This window comes from Diceros bicornis, chromosome 10, assembly GCF_020826845.1.
Source record: "Diceros bicornis minor isolate mBicDic1 chromosome 10, mDicBic1.mat.cur, whole genome shotgun sequence".
Classification (NCBI taxonomy): domain Eukaryota; kingdom Metazoa; phylum Chordata; class Mammalia; order Perissodactyla; family Rhinocerotidae; genus Diceros; species Diceros bicornis.
Genome location: NC_080749.1, coordinates 41,438,946 through 41,454,243, shown reverse-complemented (window position 1 = coordinate 41,454,243; position 15,298 = coordinate 41,438,946). Strand labels below are relative to the sequence as shown.

The 15,298-nt window shown below is 42.8% G+C and overlaps 1 protein-coding gene across 11 annotated transcripts in view; it reads right to left on the bottom strand.

Annotated features, from left to right (window-relative positions):
- Positions 1–6,605: 6,605 nt before the first annotated feature.
- PKP4 (plakophilin 4) overlaps positions 6,606–15,298 on the bottom strand; it is a 242,056-nt gene continuing 233,363 nt past the window's right edge. For 7 of the 11 annotated variants that reach the window (XM_058549019.1, XM_058549020.1, XM_058549016.1 and 4 more), the window contains 5 exons: positions 14,003–14,087; positions 13,764–13,881; positions 11,106–11,234; positions 9,406–9,479; positions 6,606–7,610 (listed from right to left, as the gene is read on the bottom strand). In XM_058549019.1, the coding sequence (XP_058405002.1) occupies positions 7,362–7,610; positions 9,406–9,479; positions 11,106–11,234; positions 13,764–13,881; positions 14,003–14,087 (655 nt within the window). In that variant the 3' untranslated portion in view covers positions 6,606–7,361. Of the gene's footprint in view, positions 7,611–9,405; positions 9,480–11,105; positions 11,235–13,763; positions 13,882–14,002; positions 14,088–15,298 lie in introns of those variants that run through there. The other 4 variants (XM_058549021.1, XM_058549022.1, XM_058549023.1 and 1 more) reach the window with 3 other exon arrangements.

Here is a 15,298-nt window from a genome sequence, read left to right as displayed (position 1 = left end):
AGGATGGAGCCTGGGTCTGTGAGGACATTGTGGAACCACCATACTAGCACTGTCTGTCTTTCTCTGTTCATTTCAATACGTGAGAGAGAGAACAAAACAAAACCTTCTATAGCTCATCTTATTGAAGTCACAGCTTTGGGGGACTGTTATTATCAGCCAAACACAATTCCTTCAGTGATGATACATCACTACCATAACTCAGTGATGTGGCCTTGGAGGACAATATTAGTAGCTCCAGGTGGTGTTGGACCAGCTTCTTTCCAATTAAGATGTTATATAGTGACAGGCTTGATGAGTTTCAATACCACCTCACCTTTCCTATGATAGCTTTTCTCCATGGAAGTGTTAATTATCAAAGAAGCAATTAAAAAGTAGGATACATGTGATAAAAATGAAAAAAGAGGAACCTAATTATTTGCAAAATGAATAAACACGCCATTACCTTTTGATCACAGTTTAGAGACAAGGAGACTTCTGTTCACTGAGGCCAGCCATGATTGCACTGATGTTGGTGGACATGCAAATATTTTAATCATTCAGCTATCGAATGTGCTTCCTTTTTTGTCTTCACAAAATATTTTTGTAAAGGCTTGAAATGCATTCCTCATAGCACAATCATTTCTGTAATGGCCAGATCCCCTCCTATAATGGTCATTTCCAACCTGGAGCCCATCTGGATTGAATCCAGTCCCCAGGAAGCTGGGGGACACCTCACTGTACTCATTCTCACACCCGGAAAGGAAGGAGAGCTTCTTAGGATTGGGCTAGGACAGCCAGTGACTCTGAAGAACCCTTGAAGAGAGACCCTAGAGGGGCGTCATCCGCCCTGAAATCGTTTTATTAGATTAGCACTCAGTGGATGGCAGCTCATTAAGGTGTTGGAGCCAACACATTACATTTCATTGCCAGCCAATAAAGGCAAATTTCAGGGGTGTTGCCTTTTGGGGAACAAATGAACAGTTATAAGAGTTTTCTGAAGGAAGATTTGGATATTTTCCCACTGATTTTGGAATTACGCCTTTGACCCAGCACAAGGTGTGTTTAATTTTATTTTACAAAATAATGCGTTGGTCAGCTCTGGAATGACTGGGACGTGAATGGTGGGTGAAATAGCCCACTGAAATACGAAGTCTTTATCAAAATTCCCCCAACCGTTGGATGGGGCTTTAATAATGAAAGAGCTAGTTATGGCTGATGCAAACGATTACGACAGCACAAAATGCTTTTTAGTGATTTTGAGTTAGAATTAGGCAACAGCAATAGGCACAAACAGCCACTTAGAGGACATGCCAGCTGCTTCCAGCGAAGCTGCTGACATAAAAACAGGGAAAGGCACTAAAACAGATACAATTCAAGTCATAATTTGCTTGCTAATAATTTCCTTTTTGTGTCTGCAGCCTTGAAGGATTGTCCTGAATAAGTGCATTCATAAATACAGGGAATCAAGTCAAGCCATCACGTGAGTGAATAACAGGAAACTGCTGTCACAAGGGTAAGGCTGGAGACAAAAGTCAAGATCTCAAGTGGGGCAGAACTGAGAAGTACCAGCTGAGAAGCATTGCTCTGTATGGGTGGCAGCGCCTTGCTGCACCTGGTCTCTGAGGCCCAGCTCAGTCCCTGGCACAGGCCAGCAAAGGGCAGCTGTCCATCAGGGTGGAAACTGCCCTGTGGAATTCCAAACATGGTTTGCATCCTTTGCTCTCTTGCAGCTCTCTCCCCAGTTGCACACTAATTAAGAGTAAGATGGTTTGTTTCCTCTCCTGCAAGGATTTCCTTGACCTACAGCAAAGATCCTCTTTGCATTCAAAGTCTGACCTGCATTTGTAGAGTTAAAAAATCCTATTAGCTGCTCTGCCTCTGATTTCACCGACCTGTTTGTTTTCCTGCTAACACCTCTCTGGTACTTTGCTGAAAGGGCTCCTCTCCCACACTCCTTCCCTGTGGCTTGGGTAGCACTGAGGTGGGTGAGGGTTTATTTACACATCTCTTTGGATCATTAGGTAAAAGGGGCAACACACTTCTCTCTCGGCAACATGTTTAAACATGAGCCTGAGTTTTACTTTTCACCTTACTTTCTTGTCAACACACTCATAAATCTGTGTAATCACAGCTCATTAATAAGGACAGTCCCATATAGTGCTTTTCAAATATATATTTTCTTGAATTCTGCTTAAATTTAACTTTGGTAAGCTGTCAGCTTTTGAATAGACTTGTGTATATAACTACAAAGAATTTTGTGCTAAAATATTTTGTTTGAGGAACCACTGTAAGTGGATGTTTGTAAGGTTTGAAATATATAAATTGGATTTTTCTCAACTTAGGGGAGACTAGTAATCATAACTTTGATTCTAGGTCATAAAACTAAGTCTCAGACAACGTCATCACATATTTCTTTAGTGCCTTTTGAAGTAAGTGTTAATTTTTTTATTGGAGTAAATTTTATATATGGTGAAATGCACAGGTCTTATGTGTACATTTTGATGACTTTTGATAAATGTATTGTCGGGGGAACAGGGAGAATCTCCCTCTGCCCTTTCCCTTAAGGTTCTTCTGGCTGGCCAAATAATTAACAAGACAGGTTAGCAGGAGAAAATAATACCAAGTTTAATAACATGTATACATGGGAGAAACTCAGAAATGAGCAACTCGTCCCTCTGTCTAAGCTGCTTGCTTAAGTATTGCAGCTAAAGGCGAGGAGCGTGTTGGGGGTGGGTAGTGGCCTGGGACTTCGGAGGGCAGGAGGACAATTCTTTTTGGGGTCATCTATAGATAATGTGGTCAGGGAGAGACAGAGTTTTTGATAAAAGAGGCTTGGTGCCTTTGCTATTGTAACCTCTATCCTACATTATCTTTACAGCCATCATGATAGAAGATCTGTTCCAGGAAGGAGCCACCATGTCAAATTCTTTAGGCAGTTAGTGGGGGAGGTCAAATGTCCTTCAGAGAAAACAATCAAGGTAAAGAGATATATTTCAGGGTGGCCAAATTTTGATCTCCCACAGTATACACCCGTGTAAGAAGCACCCCAATTAAGATATAGAACATTTCCAACATCTCAAAAAGTTCCCTAGTCAATACCCACCCCCATAGGCAACAATGGTTCTGATTTTTATCACCATAGATGATTTCTGCCTTGAAAGAGAATCATCTGTTATTGTATCTGTGGCTCATTCTTTTTTATTGCTGACTGATATTCCATTAAGTGAATATACCACAATTTGTTGATCCATTCTCCTGTTGGAGATTTGGATTGTTTCCAGTTTTTGGCTATTATGAATAATGCTGTTATAAACAGTTTTTTAAAAATCCAATAAGTGAATAGCAATGGTCAAGTTGACAAATATTTTTTCCTTATAATCTGTTTTGACGTGGAAATAAAACCATCGTCCAATGGATTTCGATCCTGTTCCTCTAAAGGTATCACTGAATGATACCTTTAAAACCAGAGGGTCACCTAGTGGCAGATTTTGTTTTAAATGGCTTATGTTCATAGACATGGCTCACAAGTTCTTTTAAAGGGAGTTCTTAGCCCAACCTAAATCATCATACACATTAGAATGATTGGGACCCAAGTTTCCCCAAATGAGGTTTATGTAACACCAGTGGTGGTAGACAATGAATTTTGGTGGTACACGGACATTTGTATGTTTATTAGTTAAATGTTCATTTTTATGGTTATCTTTTACTTATGGCAAGTGACGATAGGTTTTATTTTAGAGTAGTGATAGTTTCCTTTGGCAAATTAAAGACAATGATGAAAAAGTTTCAGTAAATGATGGTTCAGTTATAATTCAAACTACTGAATTTTAAAAACACTGGCATCATAGTTAAGATAGACTGTAGTGTTAACTAACCTTACCTTGGCCACTTAGTCGCTATGTCATCTTTAGCAAGTTACTCTCCAAGTTTGCTTCAGGATCTGTAAAATGTGATATTAGTACAGATTTCATACATTCACTGTGGCAGATAAATGATAATGTATGTGATAACTCATAGCACATAGTGAGTGCTCCATAAAGTGAACTGTTGGTATTTCACTGCAGGAATTGGTAACCATGTGGACAACCAAATATTGGCCAAGGATTAATTAATGGGTCTATGAGGTCAGCATTTCTGATACTCAAGAAACGTCCATGGCCTCAAAGCACATAAGTTTAAGCAAGCACGCACAGGCAAAAGATATATACTCCAGCAAGAAGAGAAACTTCACCTCTGACATTCCAAGTTTAAGATTTCAATTATAACATTCCAAATCTCTACCACTCTTCCAGGCAAACTCCAACCACTAAATTTTCAGGTCACAGGGCAGGCAAGTAGTGAGGGGAATGGTGTGTGGGCCATGTGGCTCTCACCCTGATTGCACATCGCAATCACTCAGGTTGCTTTTCAAGAATACTGATGTCTAGGGGCCGGCCCGGTGGCATACTACTTAAGTTTGTGCACTCCACTTCGGTGGCTCAGGGTTAACGGGTTCAGATCCCAGGCGTGGACCTACACACTGCTCATTAAGCCATGCTGTGGCAGCATCCTACATACAAAATAGAGGAAGATTGGCACAGATGTTAGCTCAACAACAATCTTCCTCACCAAAAAAAAAAAAAAAAAAGAATACTGATGCCTAGACCCCCACCTCCTGTGGTTTTGATTGGTCAGGGGTGGGGCCCTCCTAGTTATGAAAGCTGCCCAGGTGATTCTAATGTGCAGTCAGGGGGGAAGTGTGTTGAGCAGAACCACAGACCTTTTCCTGAGGGCTGAATTCTGCATGCTACTTGGTAACACTAGGGTAGCCACAAAAAGTCAGCTTTGTTCTTGCAGAGCTTCTTTATTCCTATACTTTGGAGGGATAGTGGGCTCAGCTTTTTGAAAAATGACGCAGTTTTATATCTTTCAGCCTCTGTCTGCAGTTTCTTTTCTCCAGTCACCAGGGAAGAGCCTTACAGGGCACGTGATCTTCTGTCCAATCCTCACCCACAGGCCTCTTTCTGGCCCCATTAGGAGGTCTGGCTGGAGGCCCAAGTGAGTTTTTTCCAAAATTTGGATCAGTTTTGAAATGCTGCGTGTCAGAGTGGGGGACCTGGGTCCACTAAGTTACCCCAAAGACTAATGAAGTCACTAAAAGCAACAGTCAGTTACTGTCAATCAGCTCAGGCCAGCTGCAGGTTCCCTTGTATTCCTGACTCCTCCAGGGAGGGCCTTTAACCCAGACACAAAAATAATCAGGTTCAGGGAAGTCAGTGATTCAAAGTTCAAATGGATACCAGACCTCTCAAAAGGCCTGATGCCAGTTTCTTGGGGAAATCCAGCAGCCTCTGGTGTCTAGAGGAGCTTCCTAAGCTCTGCCAGGGCCGGGAGGCCGGGGCAGCTGGGCAGTCTGACTGTGGGTGCTGTCTCAGGTATCTGTTCAGAAAGCCTGCACATCAGAAAGGCCCCTATTGGCAGACTTTTGGAATCTCCCTGCTTATACTCGGATTCCCACTTCACTTTGGATCCTAATCTTGGGCTGCAGACTGTTCACCAAGGGAAAGCACTTTTCTCTTGGTCTCTTTCCATATACCCACAAATACAAGCACACACGTTTTCATCTATGATTTGTATCACGTTTGCAGGATATACTGAGCTAAGCCAACACCCCTGGGTTTGACTTGCCATATGGGTTGTTTCCCACGTAAGATCTAGGGTGGAAACTGCGAGACTTGGGAAAGCCTTGGACTTTGGGCCTCCTGGGGCTGGTGCCCCTTGTCTCCACAGATGGAGAAAGCTTACAAGTAACGCTGCTCAATGTTATTGGCACCCCTGCCTACCATGCATGTGTGGCTTCCCCCACCCTGTCTCTAAGACAGGAATTATTGTGTCTCATGGAATTACCCAGCAAAATACTTATTTAGAATTTGTTTTGGTTTACTACATTGGTGCCAACGAATAAGTGCCCAGCCACTGTTCTTATGCAGTTATTGAGTTCTTAAAAATGATGCCAAAAGGAGTCTTTGTCAATTTAGTTAGCGCCAGGCTGCCAGATGTAATTTCTCTTAGGTGAAAAGTGGTGTTAAATATATACAGCGGTCTGAGAAAAAAACAGAAAAAAACACCAATGTGCATTAGATTCAAAACAGATCCCAAGATGGGGCCGGCCTGGTGGGATAGTGGTTAAGTGTCCATGCTCTGCTTCAGCGGCCTGGGGTTCGCCAATTCGGATCCTGGGTGCAGACCTATGCACTGCTCATCAAGCCATGCTGAGGTGGCGTCCCACATAGAGCAACTAGAAGATGTACAACTACGACATGCAACTACCTTTTGGGGCTTTGGGGAGAAAAAATTAAAAAAGGAGGATAATTGGCAACAGATGTTAGCTCAGGGCCAATCTTCCTCAAAACAAACAAACAAACAAAAAAACAGATCCCAAGAAATAAAAACACTAAGGTAAAGACGAGGAAAGTTCATAGCTTCATTCTTCGGTATGGTCTATCTCACCAAGTGTATTAACTTATAGGAAAAGTCCAAAATAGTTGGCTATATTTAAGCTGTTTCCAACACACCATTGGATTTACATTTATTAAATCTGCGTTTCTGTATTACACACAGAAAATGAAAAAAGAACAGGGAACAAATTTCCAAGGATGAAATTTCCACATTTATTTTTCTTTCATGTGCATAGAAAATGGCAGTGAAGTGTCCTATGAAAGAGGCAGGGAATGGGCATGGCGCTGCTATACCAGACTGGACTTTGTGCTTCCAAGGTACACTATTCATTTTGAAAACAAAAGATGTTGTAGCTTATTTTTAATTGCTAACAATTCCTTGGGTTTCCCATTTGTTTTTTAAGCTGTCAGAGTCTTCAAATCTCTTTTCAAATGACACACTGCATTACAAATGATGGCACTTAACCAATGTGGCATTTCCATATTTACACCAACAAAAGCAATTTACAAGACATAATAGCATACAATCTTGACATTTAGTAATAGCAATAAAACATGAAGGGCATCCATTTTATTTTTTTCTGTACAAACTATCAGAACATAACTTTATTCACATTAAAAAAATCATCTTTAATTTGATTTGACCTACACATACCCCATCTCATTACACCCATTTCTCAAACCTCTCATCACATCGCCCACACCTTCACCAGACTACAGAATCTACAAGTAATTAGATCTACACCTAAATAGAGCTTAGAAAGTCCTCTCTCCCAAAGGTTTCCTCACTTCCCTGAAAATTCCTCAAAAAAAGAAAAAAATATGCTCTTCACTCGTTCCTTCCATTTCACTTTCACATTTCATCAGCAAATCAGCAAGGCGGACTTTTCATCTCAATCCAAACAAGGTTAGAAAGAAAGAGTTCCTTGACGGAGCATCTTGATGCTACACCCATGAGTCTGGGGACCCTGGATACTGTTCTGCTCTATAAGAAGGTCGTTTAGTGGAATAAAAGTCTACATAATTTGTGGTCGATTTCAGTCCATACTGTGTTGAATAATCAGTAGAAGCTGGAAAGTGAACTCGGTCATCAAAATAAGGATCTTCATAGCTATGAGGAGACTGCAAATACAATCTGTATGCATCAAAGTTCTTTCTGTTGGAGTCATCTTGACTATAATACAGCTGTTGATGCTGTTGACAAAATGAAAAAGCAAATAAATCAAAGCAATTTTTGGAAATACATGTTTAAGGAAAATTAATGTGGGCTTCCGTCATATTTTTAAAGCAGTACTCAATATTTGTGAACTTATGGCTCAAAGTTGTTTCTGTAAGGATTTTAAACTACATTTGCAGGTGGGCTGGCAGAGTTTGCTCAAGTCCTATCTTAAGGCCTCTAGAAGTCAGTGGCTCAGGAGAGCCCAAGATAACCCTTGGCTATCTCCCTCCTTACTTGAGGCCCAGTTCTGTGCTCTGCTGTGGAGGGTCCTGCTCCCTGGGCATGCCCAATGAAACAATGGCTTTGATTTTTGCTTTGACACCAGGGAACCATTAGCACATTATGAATTTAGTTGGAGGTTGGATTTTTGGCTTTGGATAGTTGTATAACTGCAGAACCATCTTTAAAAACATTTACCTTAGAGATAAAGATTGAATCCATCTCTCAATTTTAAAAGAAACATGTGGTTTGGTGAACAAGAGTTACACTTTGGAAACCCTGCTGTACTATTAAAGGAATAAGCAATCTCCAGGCAGGAGAGTAACAAAATTAGAAGAGACACGTGAGAAAATACAATGCTAAGGAAAAGACTTCCCCAAGCCAGGGCTAATAAATCCATCTGTAAGGAAGCAAGGTGAAACACATGTGGGCATCCACACAGGGCACCCTGCCCCATTTCCTTTTGTGTTGTCTTATCTCTCACCTCACATTAATTTCTTCAAATATGTTTGGAGGAAAATTGTCATGGTTCTTATGTCTGTCTTTCCTCTTGATCATGCCCAAATCCCCCCACTTAGTAAGATCTTACCAATTTATCACATAGGTATCAACATCATGTTCTGGAACTAAATGCATTCTGACATTATAAGGATTTCAGAGCTGAATTCTCTTTTTATGAATTCTCTTTTTAATTTAAGTTAGAGTTATGATTCTGAGGCTATTTCTCCTGACCAAAACACCACAGCAAAAATTATGAGTAACTTGGGAAGTTCTTTTTCTCCCATCTACAGAGAAAGGATGATGAAATGGAAGGAGGTCTTAGAGCATCCTTATGTGAAGGACAGGATACAGGCTTCTTTGGGAAACCCCAGTTGCTCATGTGTTATTGGAAGGTAAGAGGAGAGATCAGATGACCCCTGTAAATACAGCATCAGGAATGACCAAAACGAATTTTAGGCCCCCCATGAAAGCAGAGATTGAATGTTACAAACAATAGTCCCCAGGCTGACAGAGAGTGGGGTCCACCCCAGCAGGGCTGAGTCCACTTTGACCTCTGAGACTAATGGAGACCCGGCCACGGACTCAAGTGTTCTCAAACCATGGAGGCTTGGATGGGGAGGCAGTCGTGAAGATGGAGAATGAGGTGTACAAAAAGAGAATAATGAGACGAGAGAATGAAGTGTGCTTACCAACCTTTCCCCACCCAGAGGATGGAAGAGATATCAAAGATTAACAGGGGAAAAAAAAAAAAAAAAGGGTGGGAAAAGGAAATCGTTGGGCAAAGAATAGGAGTTAAAGACTTCTCAGCTGGTTCCCATCAGTGGCATGGTGGTCTCAGCAGCACCGATTTGGATATTCAAGGGCATGAGGCTACTGTGAAAGTGATTTGCTTAAACCACGGATGAGCTTCTGAGGAGCGAAGATCCCCAGGGAAAGCTCCTCGGCCCCTGCCGTGTTGGCCCAGCTCTGGTAAGTCAACCGGCGCGGACCCCCCTTACTGTGTTGATCCCTGCTAATCAGCCTTCTGTAAAAATGATATTGCAAATTCACCTGCAGCCGTCTATTTTGTTCTCTTGCTGGTGAGGAATAGGAACTGATGTAAATTGGTGAAGGTTTGCTGGAGCCTGTAAGAAAATATTTTAGGAAATTAAAACTAGTGCTCATTACTCCGGTCCATTAGGCTGTGTGGGCTCCCTGCATTAGGGCTGGTGCTGTCCCTGACGGGGCCTGCCTTCCTCCGTGCCAGCACAGGCCGGACAGTCAGCAGCCTGGGGTCCCTGGATCTAGTCTGGCTGCTGCTGACCCCAGGGGTATTAGGGGCTAAGGACTATGGCAAAAATAGGCCATGTGTGTGTGTCACTGAAAAGCAATGCCAAGGCATAGCTCATGTAAAAGGAGTTCTTTCTCAACCTCTGGTCACTGTGGGGAGCTGTTCATACCTGAGAAGATTTCCCTGGCCTGGCTGGATCTGAACAGCAGCCTTGCTCCCCGAGCTGAGGAACATCCCTTTCCCAGGGCTATGAGCTAGAGCACTGGGTCAGATGGGGAAGGGAAACATTAGAACAAGCTCCAGGCCTTCAGAACAGCTTTGATTCAAAATCCCAGGTCCTGGGAAGAGCAGGCACAGGCATGTTCCGGCCACATGGAGGCACAGTCTTGCATCTGCTATAATTAAGTACATTCTAAAACAAAAGAACCTGGTAATCAGTTGTCTTCAAGAGTCCACAGTAGACTCCCGATGATGTCACTGGTTACCCTTCTATTATTGTTAAGGCTAGCAAAGATTTTTATTTTTTTTAATGAGGAAAATGAAACACACTTGAGGCAAATTAGTTTATTGAAGCAAGCAAAGAAGATACAGATGGGCGTGCATGCTAAGGAGGCGATCTTTAAAATAAAGCAGGCTGCTCCAAATCTGAAGCAACAATGTACTTCAGTTTGTATGTGATTTTCCTTTGCAAAGAGCTTGGTGTTTGAAATGTAGCATCTGCAATTTTCTGAGCTATTAATTGCCATAGTAACAATAGTGGATTAGTAAACAGTCCTGTGAAATCACAATTTCAAAGACAACAGCACAACTGAGACTGCTCCCCCAGCAGTTGTTAAGTTGCCACCAGCTTTTATTTATTTCTTTTTAATAAATAGGTTTTTGGAGAAAAGAGCCTCATTTTTTTTTGTAGCTCACACTGCCTTATTTGAAACATCAAGAGTCGTTATAATTTGCACAATAGTTGAGAATGGGGACAATATGAAATCTCGGCAACCGTTTGGGTTGGCATCCTTTAGATAAACTATATGCACAGCTTTCTGAATAGGACTTAAAGATACTAATACTATGCAACATTATGTTCGTTATTCTTAAAAAATAATGACTCAGGAGAATCACATTATACATTTTGTCATTCATTCAAATTCTTTTTCCATGAAAATGTAAATGAAATTGATCTCCGTTCTCAGGTTTGAGCCAGTCTAGGAGATGTGGCCCTGAGGAGCACCACCGAGCTCAGGGTTCTGATGCCCTGGAACACAGAGGGAGACCCTGCTCAAGCAGGGAGGGAAGAGCAAAGGGCTGTGTAAAACAAGCAGGAGAGGCAACGGCCCCGAAGCAGGAAATAGAGAGACCGGAACAATGTTTGCTGCTGGGGGACCATCTCAACGCAGGCGGGGGCTACGTCCCAAGCCACTGGCCAAGTGCCTGGAAGCACGTGGCTGTTCGAGATACTCGATCACACACCCAACTGGCGTCTTACCAGGGTACAGGCCTTTATGTGTGGCATCCCCTTGGCTATTGTAATACTGCATAGGTGGCTGGGTCCTATCGTATTCAGAACGAGGGTCTCTGATTCCTAACAGTGCTGGTGAGGAAGAGGTGCTGCCAACTGAAGGGAGAGGCAAAAGAAGGAGGGAGAGAGAAAGAGGAGAAGAAACAGAAAGCAGACTGTCAGTGTCTCTGGAAAATCCTCTCTGGAAAAACAAAGGTCAATAATTAGAAGTGCCAAGCAGCTGGCACTAAAAATCAGCTCTTAGAAGCGCTGTGAGTTGAAGAGCAGCCAGCCTGGGGTAGGAACGCGGCCTGCAGGCCTGCCAGTGGCGCATCAGTGTGGTCAATACCCAAGCTTCCTGGGGAGCTGAAGTGCAGCCGCCCCGTTAGAGGCGCAGGCAGAGATCATGCAGGTTTCCCCAATGACTTGATCGGGCCTTAGAAGCTGAGGGAGTGATAACAACCTAGTAGCCACGCAAGAGTTACATCTGCTACTTCATGGTCTTAGTTCAGTTGCTTGTAAAGCACCCATCTCTTATCCTTTATGTACAGCTCTTCAGTACATAGATGTTTTATGGCATGTTTTGATTTCTAATTATTTCAAAATTATCTGCATCTCTAAATGTGTTGGAATAAGAGTGCCCAGCCCATAAAATTTATAATTCTTTTTAGGGTAATCTACTGTCAGGGAAATTATGTAAACTCAGTAAGCCTGGCTCATCAAGAAGCTCACGGTGCTGAGAAGCCTGGCTTCACCAGGGCCCAGAAGATTTTTTATTCCAACTTGAGCCAAACACTGAATAACAACACATCTATCCATAGGTCTCCTTTGGGACATTTTTGCACAGAAGGAAAACACTGTATAAGTTTTTTTTCTTTTTCTCACTAAAAATCATTTTGCTTGCATTAAAGTTAATTATAAATAGAGTGGTCACTTACTCACTTGATCCACTTGAAAGCAACAGCCCCCAAACTTTGCCACCAGTGGTTGCATGCCCTGATGCTTTCAGAGGAAGACTGACACTGAAACCTTTTCCCTAAAAAGTCACTTCACTGACGTGGGCTTACTGGTGTTAAACAAAGGTGAGCATACACAGGCAGTGTTTATGTGCTACTCACCTTGCTTACATTCTAGAAGGCAGGAGGACAGAGAACATGCCCGCCTGCCTCCCACAATTACATCAGCAAGGCATCAGTTGTGCCCATAAGCTGATACCACACTAGTGCTGAGGATGGATGATCAGCCCTCAGAATAACTGCAGAAACAAGTGTGAATTATATCCTACCTCTGAACAGAATCCAAAAAGGTCCCTAGGAACTTGGACGGGGCTTCTCAACACTGTCCAGTGTGTATATTTAAGAAGTCCTCAAAACAAGTTCATTGCTTAGTAACTATGTCTTAATCTGTCTGAAATCATTCTTTTGCCTGTACATAATGCCTTTTGTTAAGCAGCCAAATCTCTTGTTTCCCCTGGCACCCCTATTCCTCAGTCCCTAACGGATTCTGAGCATTTTTATAAAACACAGCCTCAGGCGACACCCGGGAGAGCTCAGCAAGGATGTCAAAAACCAAGCATAGGTCTCTTTGAAGAAAACAACTCATAATTTAAAAACTAAGATATAAATATACAGCATATGCAGTAGCCACAGATAATTTTTAAAAATTCCTAGTACAAGTGGAGACATCTAATTATGTGGCAAGAACCACTGGTCATATATTAGTCTTTTTGGCCACATTTGTCCACATGAGAAATAAGGCTGCCAGCAGTAGCACAGTTGAATACAACAGATAATATTTATATGTCAGAATGCGAAATTTAAAGCCAAATAAAAAAAGATATTTATTATTTTTCCTGTTTCATTCAGTTAAGAATTAAATTTACAGGACTGACTTGGCTTGGTAGTCCTTACATGTAAAAAAAAATTTGGTCTGAGTCTCAAAATATTCTTCCTACCATATTAAAGGCCACCAATAAGCAGGTAGTGTGGTTGCCAAGATTCCCAACTTACAAATCAAAGGGAATTCCTGGAAACCAACCTCTAGGGCCTGTGGATGTTGGGGGTCTGGAATGCAGCCAGGGGATGGAGGTCTAACTGAAGGAGGAAGGTACAGGAGGAGATCCTAGCTCTTCCAGGATGTGGGTCTAAAGATCATGTCTAAAGGACCCTGTTTCTAAGAGTTTTCACTAAAAAAACTCAAAAAATCACTTTGGAAGAGATTCCAAACTTATGGCCAGGAAGCAGGTAGTGCAGCCGTTTTTAGGCACAACCTACTGGTTCTCGAAGTGTGTTCCACCACTCTCCTGCATCTGCATCATCAGGTCAGCTTGTTAAATGCAGATTCTTGGGCCCCTTTGCAAACCTAGTAAAGCAACATCTTGGGGGAGGGAATGGGATGGAGGGCCCTGGGATAGATTTCATGCACTGCAGTTGGTATAAAGTTACATAAACTTTTAAAATGGAAGTAGGAAAGTGGGTTTGCTGTTTATAACAGCATGTAATTCCCAGTTCGACTTAAAGAGCAAATTCTCCTCCTCAGTGTTTGGAGGTGACAGGCTTAATCAGCTTATGTTCAATCTTCTCTGGTTGGGAAACAATGTTCTGCCACATAAATGTTCTCACCAAGGAGTGGAGTTTACCCACTGACCTGACTGAATGATGGGTGACATCTGTTGGTTGGTGGTAGACAAGGAAGGATGTGATTTGAATCGGTCTCGCTCTAACGTCGACACAGGTGTAATAAAATGGTTCTGATTCCACCCATCCTGTGGAGTTGAGAGAAAAAGAAACCTCTCAAAATGAATAATGACATTTCATTACAATAAATGATTACGAATGTGTGCTCTGATGAATGCTAATTATGCCAGAGCTATTCTTGTAAGTTACCTTTTTATAAATGCTCCGGAGGTCCCGATATTGCCATAATGTATTCAAGACCTGGGCTGCTGCCTTCACTACTTTCAGAGATGATCTAGGGAGAAAGCGAAGATGTTAACGAACGTGGGCAGCACAGCCTCAGGCTCCATTTGAAGAGATTCAGGCTGCAAACCAGTGCCAAGAGGCCATTTCTCCAAGGACCAGAGGGCACAGAGGCTGCTGCTAGAAACCACCACCAAGGAATCAGGTGTACCTGGGAGTTGGTCAAGTTCAGAGCTGGCTGGGCTGGCAGAGACCAAAGCGAGGCTCTCGGGCAGTCAGCTCTGCAGCGAGAAGCTGTGGTCGGGATGAGCCCGTGATCTCCAAGTTGAGGGCCCCTTTCAGGTGTCAGTCCCCAGCCTCCCCCCATGTCTACCAAGAGGCTGGCCTTGCTGGGGCTTTGGGATTAACGTGACCATGACCACACAATCCTGCCAAGTTAATTTAATACAAACTCCTCCCCCATTATTAGGCCTTCCTACAAACACCATCATTGCCTTATTATTTATACTTCTAGGTAAACAAATGTACACATGTGCTCTAATGTTCAATTTGGAAAATACGGTCAGCTATTACTTCCCCTTTCTGCAGACATTTTGGTGAACAGTGGTGCTCTGCTGAAGCACTGCCGACCGTGAGTCATTGCATTTCACCTCGGGAGTGTTCCTGTAAATCAGCGGCCTCGCCGCTAAGAGGCGGGAAGTGTGGCTTCCTGGCTCAGCCAACGCCTTCAGATCCCCACATCAGGGGTGGACCAGTGCCTGGGGAGTCAACTGTAAGGATAACTGAATACCTCTCTCTCTTCAGAATTCATTTTAGCATTGAAAATATGACTTCAAATGGATATCACAGGGTCTAAAATCTGATCTCCTCTTCTACTCTTTATCTTCCCAATTAAACTCTCAGGAAGTGGGGGAAGAAGAGAGGTGAGCAGGCTGACGCACTTTCTTTGCCCCTAACAACAGGGTACAGGTTGCCAGTAACTCTGAGGGCTTCAGCGAGGGTAGAGTACGGGCAAATTCAGGGGCTTCACAATCTCTGTTCCCAGAGGTGGGCATTTCTGCATCCACCTTCACCCCCACCTCCCTCCCAGACTCACTCTTCTCACTGATCCTCCTGAGCCAAGGCAGAACCAGGTCAAACCAACCCACTCAAAGCCTTTCTAAATTTTACATTTCTCAAAATGGACACAGAGCAAGGAGACACCTTAAAGAAACGAACAGAGATGAAATTTCAGACACCCAAGAAGGCCTCGCAGGGTCTTTA